The sequence below is a fragment of the Molossus molossus genome, unplaced genomic scaffold (assembly GCF_014108415.1).
Source record: "Molossus molossus isolate mMolMol1 unplaced genomic scaffold, mMolMol1.p scaffold_m16_p_17, whole genome shotgun sequence".
Classification (NCBI taxonomy): domain Eukaryota; kingdom Metazoa; phylum Chordata; class Mammalia; order Chiroptera; family Molossidae; genus Molossus; species Molossus molossus.
Genome location: NW_023425352.1, coordinates 35,477,059 through 35,494,977, shown reverse-complemented (window position 1 = coordinate 35,494,977; position 17,919 = coordinate 35,477,059). Strand labels below are relative to the sequence as shown.

At 41.9% G+C, this 17,919-nt stretch overlaps 1 protein-coding gene across 1 annotated transcript in view; it reads right to left on the bottom strand.

The window, feature by feature from the left end:
• Nucleotides 1-14,732, bottom strand: part of PRKG1 (protein kinase cGMP-dependent 1) — a 1,169,747-nt gene extending 1,155,015 nt beyond the window's left edge. Inside the window, exon 1 of the mRNA XM_036265967.1 lies at nt 14,446-14,732. Within this exon, the coding sequence (XP_036121860.1) occupies nt 14,446-14,711 (266 nt within the window). The 5' untranslated portion in view covers nt 14,712-14,732. The remainder of the gene's footprint in view (nt 1-14,445) is intronic.
• Between the last annotated feature and the right edge of the window lie 3,187 nt (nt 14,733-17,919).

Below are 17,919 nucleotides of genomic sequence, written 5' to 3'. Positions count from 1 at the left end.
CAAAAATCTCAAGGTTCGCCCGGCCGGTATGGCTCAGTGGTTGAGCATGGACCCATGCACCAAGAGGTCGCTGGTTCGATTCCTGGTCAGGGCACATGTCCAGGTTGGGGGCCTGATCCCCAGTGGGGGCATGAGGGAGGCGGCCAATTGATGTTCTCTCTCATTGATGTTTCTATTTCTCTCTCTCTCCCTTCCTCTCTCTCTAAAATCAATAAAGAAAAAATATTTTTTTAAAAAATCTAGAGGTTCAGAGCAATTGTGATTTACCACTGACATGAAGCTTGTTAGTGACAATCCCATGTCTCTTACTTGACATTCTAGTCCCTCTTGAATCTATTTTGAACTTCAGCAGTGAGTGAACTAGACATTAGAATAAAAAATATATATATTGCCCTGTATCCAAAGCCTCATGGTAGGAATCATCATTATTCCTATTGTATAGACATGGAAATTAAAGCTCAAAGAGATGGACTAATTTGTCTAAACTCACATAGCCAGGAGGAGCCAGAGCTCAACCACAGGTCTGTGCCACTGAAGACTCTTGTTTTAGTTATCACGACACATTTTCTATAAAACGAGGCTAAAATTTCTGAGATTCTTCATTCTACCCTCCAAAAACAGTTTCCCTGGCTTCAACTTGATGGTTGATTCCCTTTAATATAACTGAATTCTGATCCCAATAAATGTTTGTAAAGTTACCTTTCAGTAAATCTAGTTCAATACCATCACAATGGTCCACAAAAAAAAAAAAAAAGGAAAGAAAACTCTACTATTGGTTACCATCCTATAAAAAGAAAGCTTCACTGAGTGGTTCCAATACCATATATGTCCAAATCTTCCCACTAGTCTTTTGTAAAAAATGTAACTGAGAGACTTGGAATTTGGTATTTTTCCAAGTGGGAGCAAGTTCCTCAGAATCCTTAAAGTATCAAAAATGCATTTTGATAAAAGAAAAAAGATTATTGTGATTCTTAAAGAAAAACTTTCGTTACTTAAGAGCATTCTATACAAACAGTTTTACCCTTACTTCCAAAAATCACATTTCTGGATTCAAGAGTTTTATTTGACGTTAAAAAAAAAGAAAAGAAAATATAATCAAGCCAAAAGCACAATATGGACTTTCTAAACATGAAAAACAAAAGGGCATGGAAACATAGCTTGAAAAAGTGTTCTCATGAAAGCAACTCAAGTATAAAAAAGAAATAAGAATTTTCCACATGTTGGTACTCTAGTTACGTTTGATTTTTTTAAAATTCTGTCTTTAATATAGAAAACTAACTTTGTCGATCACACCAGGATACTTTTGTTTTTAATAGAAAAAGCTAGACGTCATTTATCTCACATAGAATGTGCTTGCATAATCCCATCAACTAAAAAAGCCACACAGAGAATGAGCAACAAACACTTTGACCCATCTCTCGCAATTTTGGGAATTTATTTCATATATAAATAAAACCCATGAGAAAATATGTACAAGAATGTTAGTTGCAGCATTGTTTATATTTACAAAGAACAGATCATATCAATGCTAATAAGCTGAAGTACATAAATACCACGGGACCGGTGCATGGCTATCAGAAAGAGCAATATGGATAGATCTGGAAGGAATATTAGGATCTATTATTAATCACGAAACAGCAGAATGCTAAAGAGCATTGTGGAATGATGCTCTTTCAGTTTACAAGTATAAAACAAAAAACCCAAACTCCAAATGGGCAGGGAAGTTCTCTCTCTATGAAGGGTTGTGTAATCATACAAAACGATTAACCTTTGCTGTCCACTGGAGGACAGGTGGGGCAGATCCGGAGGAAAAGGTGATTGAATTCTGCATATCTTTTTACTGTCTGACTACCAGCATGCATCACTTCAGCCATGAAAACAATCCAGGGAGTGGATACAGCCCAGGGAAAGATTAAAATCAGTGCATTTGAGATGCAGTGTATGTTCTTATGTATCAAAAAGCGTGTCCGGATTTTCACACGGTGAGTCGGGATGCAAAGCCGCACAAAAGAAAACTTTTCCCGTGATTTCCTTACTATCAAGAAACCAAAAGAGTCCACAGCCTGTCTCATGTGGTACGGACATCCCTCACGAGGCCCTGGAGCCAGATGGCAAGGCTAGACACCGAGAAGATTTCAAGGCAGGATGCTTCCAGCCCTGCCTCTGTACTTCACGAGTTTGTCTTGCTAACCAGAAAAATCAGAGAAAACAAACGGGACTATCCTCCTCTCCTGCTTCACCATGTCAACCAGAGCCTTTCTTATTTGGCCCTGCAGACAACAGAAAGCATATCCTACACTTGATTTACCCTTGTCTTGTCTCGCAGTCACAGACCGGATGACATGTCTTCTTCCTAACCTAGTAAAAATATAAATTGCTGCCCCCAAAAGCATTTTTATACACTGACAGCTTCAAAGAATATATCACAGAGTTTCAAAACACTTTTTACAAAGGCAATTAATATATCATAGAGTTTCAAAACACTTTTTACAAAGGCAATTAATTCTCCTGTCCAAATGTGCTCTGTTTTAAATTTTCTCCGTGTCCTGTCTTGCTTGTTTATCTAGGCACCATCTAACACAATAGCTGAGCAACGAAACCGATTAAAGGGGCCAAGCAATCGCATTAATTCAGAACTGACTTCTTTTTACCCACAGTACGACTTCATTTTTGGCAGTGACCCTTGGTTACTGGGACAGACCAAAATAAGAACATTTCTCTTCAGTGTTAAATCACAAACGACGCCGTCAGCAAGACTAGTTCACTTCCAGTCCCCTGGGGGTTTCACACGAGAGGGGTCATAGCCTGAATGAAACAGCCTTTTAAAAGAAGACTGAATGGCACTTTCTGAGGGAATCGTGGCTGAAACACGTAGGTCCGTTGGATATGACTCACACTTCATGCCCTAACATTGTTGAAAGGCAGCTGATATTTGCAGCATCCCATAAAACACTGTGCTTTGCTTTTGAAAATGTGTAGACGTAAATAATCATATAAGTAGATTATTTAAAAAATTTTTCTAAGGACCTCGGATGAACTAGAGCAGGCCATGTTCAGATTACTTAATTATATTCTAGCATCACAGAATTACCAAGGAGATCAAACAACCTATTAGAAGTTTCTTGTAATCGTTGACCTAACTTTTTCCTATAATAATTGACCTTTAGTTTTTTATGTGGGGAGGGGGAGTGAGTAGGAAGCCATTTCCGTGATTATTCTCTGTCCTCACACATATATTTTGTACGACTATTAATTTTCCATTATTTCTGTGAGCCAAGTATGAGTTCCGAGGTTTTCTCATAGGGGTTTTAGCGATTCCCCCTAACTGAGATCAACGGTCAAAGACCCCGCCATGCAAAGTGCACTATTCCTTTCTCTCTTATTTTATTTTTTTTCCTTCTTTGATTTTGGAGAGAGAGGAAGTGAGACGGAGAGAGAGACAGCAAGATCAATGAGAGAGAACATCAACTGGCCGCCTCCTGCATGGTCCCCACTGGACGTCGGGCCCACAACCTAGGCCTCTGTCCTGACCTCCTGACCTGGTATCAGACCGGCGATCTCTTGGTGCATAGATCGATGCTCAACCACTGAACCACACTGGCCAGACCCTTTCTCTCTCTCTCTCTCTTTTTTTTTTTTTTTTGGGGGGGGGGTATGTGTCCCTTAGCAGAAACTGAACCCAGGACTCTCTGGTCCACGGGCTGATGCTCCAACCGCTGGGCCAAACTGGCCAGGGCTCTTTCTCTTTCCTTAAAGAGCACTTCACTTTGGCTTTTTAAAAACATTCCCCCAGATTACTACTATTTGAAAAAATAAAATGCCATACGTATTCAATGATACACTTTCCAAATACTTGAATCCTAATATTAAGAATCTTCTGTTTGAGCCCGGCCAGTGTGGGTCAGTGGATTGAGCTTTGGCCCATGGACGGAGAGGTCCTGGTTCGATTCCTGATTAGGGCACATGCCTGGTTTCGGGCTCGATCCCCAGGAGGGTGTGTGCAGGAGGCAGCCCAGGGGTGTTTCTATTTCACATCAATATGTTTATCTCTCTCTCCTTTCCTCTCTCTCTGATGGACGTTTTTCTCTCACATCGATGTTTCTATCTCGCTCTCCCTCTCTCTCTAAAACATCAATAAAAACATCTTTTTTAAAAAGTTAGGTTTGAGAATAAACTTTAAAATTCAACCAAAGGCCATTTCAAACTACTAGTTGTACATTGTTTAAATATTATTCTCCTGCTGCCATCTTGTGGTAATTGTTAAAATCTCATCTCTTTCCCTCTCCCTTACCCAAGCCCTTACCCAAGCCCTCTCTCCCACCCTCCACCTGGGTCCCCCCACCCCTCCTTACTCCCTATCTTTTGGAGGGTACCAAAATATATTCAAAACTTAAGAGCCCTTTCTTAAGTAGACAGAAAGACATCCTTCATTATGTTCTGAGAAAAAAAAAAGGGATTGTTAATTTTTCCCTCTGCCTGTAAATCATTCCCTTTTCTCCTTATAGGTTTCTCATTTATACACAAAGCCACTCTTTTAACAACATTAAAAAAAAATAATAATAGTTTGCCTGGCCAGTGTGGTTCAGTGGTTGAACGTCAACCTGTGCACCAAGAGGTCACTGGTTCAATTCCCGGTCAGGGCACATGCCCAGGTTGTGGGCCCTATGCCCAGTGTGGGGCATGCAAGAGGCGGCCAATCAATGTTCTCTCATCGATGTTTCCATCTCTTTCTCCCTCTCTCTCTAAAATCAATAAAAAGAAAAAAATTAAAAAACAAAACCATTTCTCATTGTTTAGATTAACCTAGTATGTTTTTTCAAGCAAAGGGAATACAGATTACGGGACAATGAATTTTTATTTCATAATAGGTTTTCCCTTCCCAACTTTTCCAGATTGTATTTTTACAAAGAAAGAAAAAACCATCAAGTATTTCTGGTTACAAAATGCCACGCTCTTACCCTTCAGAGTCATAGACACCGACTCTCAGGATCTAAGGAAGAACCCTGGGGAAGAGGCAAGACCCAGCCTGGGAAAACAGAGCTCCCAGCAACCCCAGGCTGGGTGGAGCCAAGCAGCCCAGCAGCCCTTCACCGTGCCTGGCCGGCTGAACACCTATGGGCCCTGCTCTGGCATGGCAAAGGAATTCATACATCTGGGAGGAGATTAGATGTTTTTCTGATGATATATTAAAATGATGAACTCTCAGCCAGACAGATTTATCATCAGAGGAAGAGTTTGTTTTATAGAAGACACCATCCTCATCTACTTCTCCTGGGGAGAAGTTGACAGTCTTCCAAGGAGTCACCCAAAGAGATACAGAGAGAACTCGATTAGTCAGAATCTTTCAAAACAGGGTAGGAGTGAGCAGGAAAACAATGCATTGCACTCCTGGTGGAAAATGACTTGAAAGCAATCTTTCCCCAGCCTTATCTGTGTACCCATCTCTGTTACACACATCTGTACTTTTATACTATTTTTTCTTAAACCTTAGCCTTATTCTAAGCAGTAATGGCCACACAGCATGGGTTTGATGTGATTGTAACCTGTTTTCCTCCAACACATATTAGATTTCCTGCTAATATAAATAAATAAATTAACTTGTGTACCATCTAGAAGCATCCCTGGTGCCACTGATAATATGACCATCACACTTTGGGAAACGTTCCTCGTTAGTATATGTGCTGAGTGGAGCGTAGTGCATCTAACAACCATTATTTATAATACGTGCTGTAAGAGACAGAGGGTCAAGAGTTTGATTTTTTTTAGAACCACAGTTCAGATCAGAGGTTCTCAGGCATTTTTCCTGCAGTGACTCACGAGATGGATGATGTTCCCATGTGCAACACACTCTTGTGAAAAGACAAGACCGTCTGTGGATTATGTACCATTTCCTGCCATATATTTGTAATCCTACCAGTCCAGAGAGCCAATCGGAAAGCAAGGAAAAAGCCATCCCTAGGGAGATGCCTGTGAATGTGCTCAATCTTATTTTCTAAGAAACGACAAGTTCACGAATGGGATTTTTAAACTGTTATTCGTTCAGTTGAACCCACCACGAATCGCAGACAGACCACGGTGTGTCACAACGCCACAAAGAAACTCTGCCAGGGCAGACGTGGGATATCGTATTGAACGTTTTAGAGTGATCTTATTCTCTGAGAGGCGATGAAATGGAATATGAACTGGTTTTATTCTATCAAAGGTTCATTTTTTTTAATTGTTTGTTTTTAATACATTCTCGTTAGGCGCTGCTCTTACCTTTTCTCTGAAAATTAGCGTGTGCGAAAAGTCTGGAAAGCCGAGGCTTTTATTTGGTTGGAATTTTTACTGTAAACAGACCTGGTTTCTACCCAGGAGTTTACAACCTAAGACATAAAAAAAACTTTCTATTTTGAGAAATTTTCGCATATGTAGCTAAGTTACTTGATGACTTTGTGATGCATGAAATGAGCATTATGCACACCGCGAGGGCAATGGGAGGCGTCAAGAAAAATATTAACATTTACCCGAGTCTTCAGATGTGCTCATTAGACAATAACTGTATCATGCAATTGAACAAAAATATTTGCAGGAGGCAAACATACAAGTATTTTTAGGATTCATATAAAGTTTATCAGCAGCATTTTTACAGCATTTGAAGTCAGAATGCTCCAATAAAGACACGTCTGAGGATTTAAAATGCATTCTGAAGCACTCTCTAAATTGAACTAGAAAATGGGACTGTTTGAATTAGCAACAAGTCTAACTGAGAAAATAATTTAAGAATACAGTTGTATAATCTTGGTCACAAGTAAAAACTTCAAACTAAGTCCTAATAAGGTAATTATAGCAAATGCTTTATTGGATTTTCCTTAATAAACACTTATAGAATCAGCACATTTATGTTATCACCTTGTACAGCAAAGGGCTATCAATGTGCTCATACACGTAACAAAATCAATCTAAATCAGCTCCCAGTATCACCATATTAACGACTTAGGACTAATTTTCCAAGAATATGTCAAATCAATATGCACTTAAAAAATGTTAAACAGGCAACCAGCACACTGGACAAGACAAATTACAGAAAGTTGTTTTTTTTTTTTTTGGTTCATCCTCACCCGAGCATATTTTTCCATTAGGTTTTTTAGATAGAATGGAAGGGAAACAGTAAGGAAGAGAAAGAGAGAGAAACATCCATGTGAGAGAGATACATCGATCGGTTGCCTACCAAGAGATCCCCAACAACCAGGGCCGGTATCATGAACTTGCAACCCAGGTACACGCCTTTGACTGGGTATTGAACCTGTGACCCTTCATTCTGCAGGCCGATGCTCTAACTGCTGAGCCAAACCGGCCAGGGCCAGAAAGTATTTTTAAACGTTCCAGTCAGTCTAAACGTTATGATGATCGAATTTAAAACCACATTATTTTCTAAGATAGTATGAGTTTTTACTATATTGCCATGTAAGAAACAATACAAAACTGTTTAAAATAAAAGCAACATAAATCTGAGATCTGCCAATGTTTACTGAGTAGTGCAGAGTAAGGTGAAAAAAAAAGGAATTTATTGTTTAAGAACAACAATAAATAATATAAGGAGATTAATTCTACTATCCGACTTTATATAGTGAAATAAATCTACTTCAAGATATACTTCTGGAAATACCCGTTTTTCACTGGGCAAATATTTTAAACCATTGCATATTTTCCATATGAACACAAGAAGTAATTAGTTTTAAAACTTTGGGACATTTAAATTGTATCATATCGGAAACATCTAAAGATATGAAAGACTCTGAAACGTGAGAATAATATCTTCAGCAAGAACTCTGTTCTCTGTTTGCTGTGATACGATGTTTGCCAGAGAAACGGACTGGGCAGGAATAGCAAATGTCAAGTCAGAACAGAGGAACACAGGGACCCACAACTTAGAGAGACTCACAACTTAGGCACATCCAACAACAGAGAAAGGAGGTGAAAAAGCATCACTGGGTACAAACAGAAGGTGGTACTTCAACAAGGAGCAGCAGAGGTTGGCTGTGGCGCCAGGACCCTGCTCTGAGAGCCACAACTGGGCCGTGTGCCCAACACCAAGCATAAGCACTTGACAGACTGCAAGATGCCGGATCTATGTTATCATAACAGCCCAAGAAGGAAATCCCTCTTTGTATAAGAAATTAATTTGGGCCCTGGCCGGTTTGGCTCACCGGTTAGAGCATCAGCCTGCGGTCCGGAGAGACCCGGGTTCGGTTCCCGCTAAGGGCATGTACCTCGGTTGCAGTTTGTCCCCGGCCCTGGTTGGTCGTGCGGGTGGCAGCCACTCGATGTGTCCCTTTCACGTCGATGTTTCTCTCTCTCTCTCTTCCTCTCCCTCCCACTCTATCTGTACAAAAAATGGAAAAATGTCCTCGGGTGAGGATGAAAAAAATAAATAAATAAAAAATAAAAAGAAATTGATTTGGGCCAGCCTGGAGGAGTTTTAGAATAGTAATGACTGTAAGATGTGTAAAAACATAAAGTGAATAAAGTAGCAATTTTTGTGTGTGTGTGTGTATATATATTTGTATACATATATGTACATATATACATCTATATGTATACACATTACTCATACAGATAAGCACCTACTTATAGGTAGAGCCTCTCTTCTTGAACCCCACAGCAGAGCACACCAGCAGAGCTAGACTCAAGGTCAGTATTTCTTTTGACAATCCCCAAACTTCTGAGCTTTCACTTTTGTGAAACAGGATATGCTCTCCCTGGTTTATCTCAGAGCTCACAGTAATTTCCAAGAGCTACAAGAATCCTAGATAACATAGGGTCCTGAACTCTGATAAGCAAATTCTCAATGGCAAATGAAAATAATTATTCATACTCAGTAACTATGAAATCACCTGAAAATCTTATCAACAGAAAAGGCTTCAATGCACTTCGGCATCTCCTACACAGTATGGTGAGAGGCGTTTCAGCAGGGAAGAGGGCAAAGATATGACGTCTTTTGTTTTCTCGGGGCTGTTAGAAATAGTTTCGTGCGGGGCAGTCAAATTTCTAATGAGAACGTGATTAAATATAAATGATCAACCTAAACTGTCAATCAATGATTCAAATAGAATCAGAACCGCTGGTGTCCTAAAAATTCATTTTTTAAAAAATGTACATGATTCTGGAACCTGAACATACCCCCAAACAAAGTGTCTATGTCTTAAGTAGTAAGTCTAAATACATGATTGATAAATTGAAGACATCAATTCACCAACTCTGGAACTGATGCAAATTTAGGAAACTTAAACACTCTTCCCATTTCTGAGATCCTTGAAAAAGCACTTCAGTAATTACTTGCTCAGTTCTGTCATCACTAAAAGCAGGGTACTCCCCACCTCCCAGACAGCTTCCACTGAGCAGTGTGACGTGCTTATGCTCAGAATGTGTCACCTTCAGATTACATGTGGCGAGACACAAGGCTTTCAATAAGTCATCCTACCTAGAAATCCTCCCATCTCCTCCTCAGCCTGCCTCCCCTTAAACTCTTGTCAGAAATATTATCCACCTGAGTGTACAAAATGAAGGTCCTCTCCCAGGTGCTTCTGTTAAAATATCACTGTATATTAATCGAGAAAGGATAACTTGGCTAACATGTTGATATACTGTCAGTAATACATTCCTTTTCATCGTAGGATCGGTAGGAGAAAAGGGATCAGCATGAGGGATCAACAAGGCAAAAAGCAAAGGGTACAGTGAATGGTACTCAAAAGAGGCCACCAAGATCATTTTCACAACTGTACTATTCATCGGCCTTGCCTGTGACATGACACTGAGCTAGAGAAGTTGGGTTAGGAGGAAAGACTGGTAGATGACAATCCCAAGAGCAGGACAGCCTGAGGAAATTCTGGCCTGGCACAGCACACTCAAGGTATGCGCTGGACACAACAGTCCATTGATCACTTGTTCGCGAAGTCAGTATAGTACTGGCTCTATGACTGTTCTTTTAATCCTATTTTAACTTGGGGCAGGTTCGTGTCTTCCTATGAAAAGGATTCACTGGTTATTAAGATGGAACTGGCCCCGTTCCAAGGCTATGCAGTGTAGCAGTTTGGAACTTGGCCTCTAAAAACTGTAAGATTTGGGTTTGAAACTTACAGCATTTGCTAGCTGTTAGATCTTAGACAAGTGACAACTTCTTCAAGCCTCAGATTCCTCTTGTGCAAAGAGTATGTCATTTAGGACTTCTGTGAGAAACGACGCGCTACTGTAGGTAAAGAGCTTAGCATTGTGCTAACATTGCTAAGATTAACTATCTTAATTATTGTTGTCATTGCTATTTTAAAGCATTGTGTCTTTTCTCTATGAACAATTAATGAGCTGGGCCCAGAATTCAGCTGGTACCCACTCATTTCATTGAAGTTACTTATATCAAAAGTAGGCCAAATCCTTTTATTTTGTCTGCAGGATAACCAGACCCGAATCAAATCAGAAATGCAAAAGGCAGTGAGTTTTCTGGGGCATCGTCCCAAAGCATCCACATCCCAGTAGAAGAAAGTCCAAGTTCCAAATAATGAATTTACATCATCAAGAAGCAAGGGATTTGTGACAAGAATAGCTCAAATGGCTTTGGAATACAATCTATTATTCCTGCAACATTAATATTGATTCCAGCTTTTGCATAAGCTGATTTTAAAACAACAACCATGTGCTAAGTGGACAACCAACATAAGGAATTTAGGCATGTATAAAAAACTAAGGGAAAGAGTTATGATTATTAGGTAATTCTTAATGAGGAGTATATGCATGCAGGACATCAGAAGTTCACAATCATGTAAAATACTTGGAGTTAGTTGCCAAAAAGTGATATATAAATTAAAACCTCAGAGGGATGGGGGGTGGGAAAGATGGGAAGAGATAAACCAAAGAACTTATATGCAAATATGCACAACCAATCGACATGGATACTAGGCTGGGGAAGGCAGGAGGGGGGTGGGAGCAGGAAAGAGGGGGTCAATGGGGAAAAAAAGGGGGACATCTGTAATACTTTCAACAATTTAAAATGAATTTTTAAAAATATCATCATCATCACCCAAAACAGCCTACATTTTTCCATGACAATCAATTGATGTCTACCAGGCATTTCTAAAGGGACTGAATATGAGCACTGCAATAAGTCGGATGTTTTCTTTTTAAACATGCTCATCATATTGTACACTTGATACTTATGCTGAGAGCTCAGACCTTCACTTTCCCTGGTATAATTTTCAGCTTAGCATTCCTTAGATACTTAGATCATTCTTAATGGAGATTGTGCCTTCTACCCTCTGTAGACACATGGAAACCTGGTTAATTGTACTGACTTGATTACAATAGTCGGCGAATTCTCCCATTTCCTTCCACAGCAATAAATGCTTAAGATATTTTTGTCACCTAATATGTAAATGTTTTAGATTGCAATCATTTTCTAAATCAGTGATTGTAGGCAAAAAATATTTTATCATGCTGCCCATCAAATTCAATTTCTATACTTTTAAAATATGTTTCTTTTCTTGTTAGTATAAAAACGGGTGTCCTAGTAAAGTTTGAAACAAACCTGTGGCATGGAATAGCTATCATTCAAATCCTATAGCAACTGCAACTGAACATTAGCTTTTCAATAAAGCAGTCTCTTTCAGCCTGGGTAAGCCCATCAGAATAGTATAGCTTTTAACAAAGAATGCTTGAGGTGATGGATATCTACTCCCCAAATCAAAGTATCTAAAACTTAGAAAGCATGCTTTTATTTTCAAAGCATCTTGTTTGCTGTTAACTGTTATATCCTAGAAACACTTTTAAAATTATTTCCTTTCTCGGCCAAAATAAGGGGTCTCACCAAAGATAATTAAGTTAGTACTGTCTCTTTAAGTGTCAGTATGAGGACCTAATTCCAATGGTTACTATCCCCATATATTATACCTGTCAAAATTCTTTGCCCTCTAATGAGTCAGCTTGCTGAAAATACACTCCATGCTTCCATTTGAAAGTATAAAACTAAGTGCTGAGTTGGAAAAAGTTTACTCTCTGTCCCGGAGTAAATCAGTGAGGAGAGGAAGTAGGAAAAGCATTCCAGCTACTTGCTTCGGACACTGCGCATGATCCACTCCTAGGATGAATGTTCTCACCCCTAACACGAAAATGCTGGGGAGTGGAGAAAGGGGATAGAAAAAGGAGGAGCGGACAATGTGTACATATGAAGATTAGCCATTTCCTCCCAGTACACACAAAACCTCCTCTCATCCCTGGAGAGATTCCTTGTCAAGGACAATTAAAGTGCCTCTTTGAGAGCTAGCTTCTGAATGAGAGTGGACTTCTCCTGACACGGAGGGCTTTCTCCTGTCCTCTCCAGACCTTGGGGAAATCTCTGGGCTGCGCAGGGATGCTGGTTGCTCTTTGAGAGGCACAGCCCAGACACAGAGATCTGAAATTTCAAAAATGCGATAAAGCCCCAGCCCGTCAGCCCTGGGAGGCCAGCAGCTGCCGGGTGACCGCTGATGAAGTGGCTTCTTAAGGAGGTGGGCAGATTGATTCCAGCTGCTGCGCGCGGGGCAGGGCAGCGGCCGCGGAATGCGCAGCCCAACTGGGGCAAGTCGCTGCAGCAGCTTCTCCACCAAGGGCAAGGCCAAGTGACGGCTCCTTTGCAGTCTTGGCCTCAGGAAGGAAGAACAACGTTGTTTCATCTGATAAGGACCTTAAACGCAGGCTGGACCAAAAGGTGCCATGTGGACAGTGTCATTTTATAACTGGAGTGTCACTCAGGAAATCCGAAAGCTGTCCCCGGAGACGTTTGTTCAGACGTTTGAACTGTCCACAGTTCCTAAGAGTTCCTAAGGCAAATCCTTTCTGCCTGATTCCTGTTGTTTCTCTCGCACCCGCTTCCAGCTCCAGGCCCTCTTCTAATGACTCTTAATGGAGCGGCTCAGCCTCCCCTTTCCACCACCACTCCCCACATTGTGACCACTACACAGGAGACACAAGAGAAACAGACAAGGAAGGGGTGCACTGGAAGAGTAGGGGACATTGAGAGTCCTGGATTGGATGGAGATCTGACAAGAGGACAAGCTCTTTAGAAGTGCTTGCTTCAAAGTCAGAGAGTTAAGGGGCAGGGGCTAATTTAGGGGTCCCCTGAGCCCCAAACCCAGACACCAAGTGATCTAAGAAGGGGGAAGGGGGAAGGGGGAAGGGGGAAGAGGTAGGCGGGCAAGAAGGCACGCCTAATGGAATATTCAATATCCTGCAAAATGCACTTTGGGCCATGCACTTCCAGAGACTAAAAGCCAGTAATGGGCTTTGGAGTCTGCACTTCCTCTCCCTAATGTCCAGAGGTGCTTTAATGCTGCAGCCAATCGATCAGCCTTCTCCGGTGAAGGCGGCTAGTGGAGTGCAAAAGCTTCCTACTTGTGGCCCAAATCGCCTGGCCTCCTCTGCACACCAGGAACAGGCGACACATAACTTTGAACTGGCAGTATTTGGCTCCTAAAGCTCCCCACAGGAGGGAGCGAAGGAGCCTGGAGGCACCGGAGAAGTAGCTGCCCCTCCTTCTTCAAACTATCCTTTCCAGGGAGAGAGTCAAAAGGAAGACAAACTGGAAAGGGGCATTATCCACCCTGGCACAGGGCTAACCCTAACCCAAACCCGTTTCAGGTGCAAGGTCGCCCAGCGGCCTCCACACCTAGGCCAGCCAGACCAAGGTGTGGCACTTCTGGAAGGTACACAAAGCAAACCAACATCCAGAAAGTCGGGTTTCTTTGCAGTGTCTTGCTGACATCACAGCTGCCTGGAAAATGACCCTGTGAATAACACCCCTGTTCCCCACCCCCATCCCTGAGGCCGATCCCTGAAGAGTCCCTGCTCTGCCTCCTCTTCCCCTGCCCTTGCGCCCTCCCCCTCCGGGCTTGGGCTCTGGGCAAGTTCAGTCCCTAAATTGAACCCAACCCTGTCCAGCCTTCCGTCACCCCTCCCCAGGAGGCTCCAGCAGCCCCACTGAGCACGCCCCATGGCCTGGGTCTCAGCTCTCCTGGGGGAAACTCTCCAGGCCCCAGGATGGGCAGGGTTCTGTCCCAGGGTGGGTGCCCCCACTGGGGTGCGCAAAGGAAAGGCAGCATGGCTGCAGCGGGTGCTGAGTGACCAAGTTCGCTGGCGCGAAAAAACTTTCCGTGGTCCTTCTCCCCACCCCCACGCCACTGGGGCGCGTCTCCCGGAGGAGCTCGACTTTCCCAGCCCGGCAGAGACAAGCACAGCACGTGATGGGCAGAAATAAAAATAAACACTTCCCATTCCCGGGCCGCGGGCCACCCCCACTCCGTAGGCAGGAGAGCAGCCCTGCGCTGACCAGTCCCCGCTGCTGCTGCGGCCCCCAGCCCCCGAGCCTCTGCCCCGGACGGCATTTGGGCCACCCACCCGAGCGGTGGCCTCTGCTCTGGCCCGCTGCGCCCCGGCGCCTACCTTTCGGATTTGGTGAACTTCCGGAATGCCTGTCGGAGGTCGTGGAAGGACCTGTAGGTCTGAGGCTCCGCCGAGATCCCCTGCGCCCGGGTGGTCCGGGGGCCAATGTGGGTGGAGGGCACCGGCAGCACAGACTGGCATTTGTGGAGCTTCCTCTTCAGCTCCTGAATTTCTTCCTCCTTCTCTGACAGCCGCTTCTCCAGCTCTTTGATCCTCTCCTCCTTGAGCATGAGAATCTTGGCAAAGTCTTCCTCCAGCTCGCTCATGTTTTCCCTGGGCCCCTCCACAAAACTTTTTCTCCAGCGGTGGCAGTGGCTGAGGCGACAGCCAGCCGGGAGGCGAGCGCAGAGTGAGCGGGTGGATGGGGCGCGGAGTCCGAGCGCAGCACAGCGCTGCCCCTAACGCCGCCGGAGCCGCTTCCTTCGACCCACTTCTGCTGAATGGACTAAACGCACGGAGGGAAGGATGAGAAGTCTAAACGCGATGGAGAGGAGAGGCAGAGTGCTAATCCCCAGCCTCTCCCGGGACTAGGTGATTATCTTTCATTGAGAAACCAATTAGAGCTGCCCTTCCTCCCCTGAGACCCCCTCCCTCGTCCCCCTTTCCCAATCACTCCGTGAGAACACCACGCGCCACCCCACGAGAGCCTGGATTCTAGCTGGGAGGGTTAGACCAGAGTCTGATCTCACCCCATCACACAATAATCACTCTTCCATACAGTATGGTACCAAAGGAAAGGGGTGGGGTGGGGTGGGGTGGGGTGGGGGGGCTTTATGCCACTTGATCCTTGAAATAGCAACAATTACCATGTGATCTGACAGATGACGCAGCGCTTGTAACTGGAGCCTAAAGAGTGTGTGTGTGTGTGTGTGTGTGTGTGTGTGTTCAGAAATATTAAACTGACTTTAGACCATAACCTTCATAAATCTACCTTTTTTTCACCATTTTCTTCTCTTCTGCTCTGGATAATAAGGGGGAGGGGTGCGTGTGCATGTGTTTCTTACTCTGAAGTCCTGTGGTTGTGACCCCCAACTAATAAGAATGACAGGGTAATAGCAGTTCCAGGTTTTTTTCAGCCTAAAATTTTACTGGAAATAGTGAACTGAAATTGTTGGTGGGGACGTTGGATGAATATACATATGGTAATGAGCCAAATGTTTACAAGAAAAGAGAAAGGCCATGCGTTAGTTGTAAGTTTCTTAAAGTCTGGATTTTATTTTATCTGCTACAGTTAAAAGTTGTATATAGAGCATCCCAATTATATCACCATGGTTGTGGAGCGATGGCGGCCAGTGTTGAAGTACACACCCTACCAGCTCCAGGTTTGGGGAAAGTTGCTGCTGTTACCCAGATTCTCCCTCACCTGTGCGTCCATCACCTCCCCTGTACCAATGAGACTTCTCTACCCATTTGAGCCTATTTGCTAGATCCTAAACTTTCTACTTTTAATATGTACGTATTATAGGGAGCGTTTTTTATAACATAAATCACTACTGAAGAGTTTGGGTATGTGGGCGGAGTATTTCTTCAGGTCATGATCAACAAACTCGTACATTTTTTAAAGGAAAAAAAATAGATCCAAACTAAGATACCAAATGATTCCCTCTGAAATTGTAACTTTCCTTAAAAAGACAGACCAATTTATAATCACTGGCAACTCATAGAAAAAAACATCTTTCTACCTCGTTGAAACACCTCAGAAAAGCAAACGCAGGCACATACTTTGGTTTATAAATAAATCTTAAATATATATTTTATTCTGGGGATTTCTTTATTATTTACTGTTCGTTCTACTCATCTGATTATTTTTTAATTAAAAACATTTCAAACCACATCTGAATTTCTTAATCACACCAGATGCCGAAGACTGGCTTTCTACTCACATTTGAGAAAGGCTTTCTGTCTTGTTGACAGTCACTATTCTGTTGCTTCTGTCTATGAATAACTTAATCTGCTGTAATTCTTTTAGAAACACTCAAAATAATTGACATTTTAAAATAATACACTAGAAAAACACTTTTATTATATTCAATAATCTAGGTTATATAATAATATAGGTTAAACTTTATTTATGGAAGAGAGATAAATTTTAAATAGATTTTAAATGACGCTTACACAGGTTTCTTCAAGTCTTACTCTGTTTCAAATGAAGATATTATTCAAATATGTTTCTTATGCTTATTAAAAAAAGAAACATTTAGACCAAGATTTCACACACACACACACACACACACACACACACCAAAACCCTAAATTTATCCATATCTTTTGAAATTAATCTTACTTTTGAATAAGCCAGTTTTAACTTAAGTAATGTTGACACTTAGGATATTAAATCTTGTCCACTGGCTTAAGAAATACTTAAAGTAGAAGGAACACTTGAGAATAGTCAGCCTGGTAGAAGAATAAACCTTGAATTATTTAAACTCATAGCATTTTAGAGCTAAAAACAACTTTGAAGATAACCTAACCCAACAAGCTTATACTACAGAGGAGAAAAATGAGATCTTGAAAGGTAAAGTCCAAGATCATCCAAGGGCAGCAGTTTGAATCCAAGATTGCCCACAGAGGGTATTTTCCCTACCATGCTGTTCCTAGCCCCAAACCTGAAAATCTAGAAATTTTATGATTCTGACAATCTAATGTTCAAAGATTTGACTTTGCCCTTTGTAGTTTGCTTTTAAATCTGCAGCAGTGAATTTCAATTGTCAAAACAAAAGTATTTATGAATCCTCAGATTTTTTTTTCCCCCTTAAAGGAGAAGGTCGCCATCTAGTGCCCTTGGAGAAATTTGCTAAATAAAAATCTTAATCACAAAGTGAGGTAATGTCCTTAAATACCTGTAAGAGTCTTTTCATGTTCCATGGCTGGGAGACATAAAGAAAACATGCAAACTTTCGTGTCACAGTAAAACATTTTTAAAATGAAAAAAGTGTTAAATTTTTTACCCTCTGGATAATGACGACAGTGATGGTAAAATTTACTGAGTGTTTAATATGCACCAGCACAGGGTTAAACCCTTTATGTGACTGACTGATTTTAATCCTCCCGGTGACACTATAACATAGATATTATTATTTATTTCCATTTTACAGATGGAGAAACTGATGCTTAGCAAGAGTAGGTAATTTGTCACAGTGTCCAGATCTGACCGAGGCTGTCTTAATCCCCAAGCAGCACTTCTTCAACCTGAAATGCATCCAAATCTCACCTTCTCCAGCAGCCCAGTGACAAGCAAACTAAAAGTCCTTCATTAATGAGGACATACTAAATTCAAAGTCCCATGTAAATCCAAATCAGTTTCTAAGACTCTGACTTCTCAAAAATAAATATCTTTCTGAAGGTGCTTTTCTTATTATACTTTCCTTATGATAATAATACATTTTATATACAGTTTATTTTTTTTTAAGTCCATGTAGCTTCAAATGTTATGATGGTGCTTTGCTTTTACACTGCCCCCCCCCCCCCCAATAA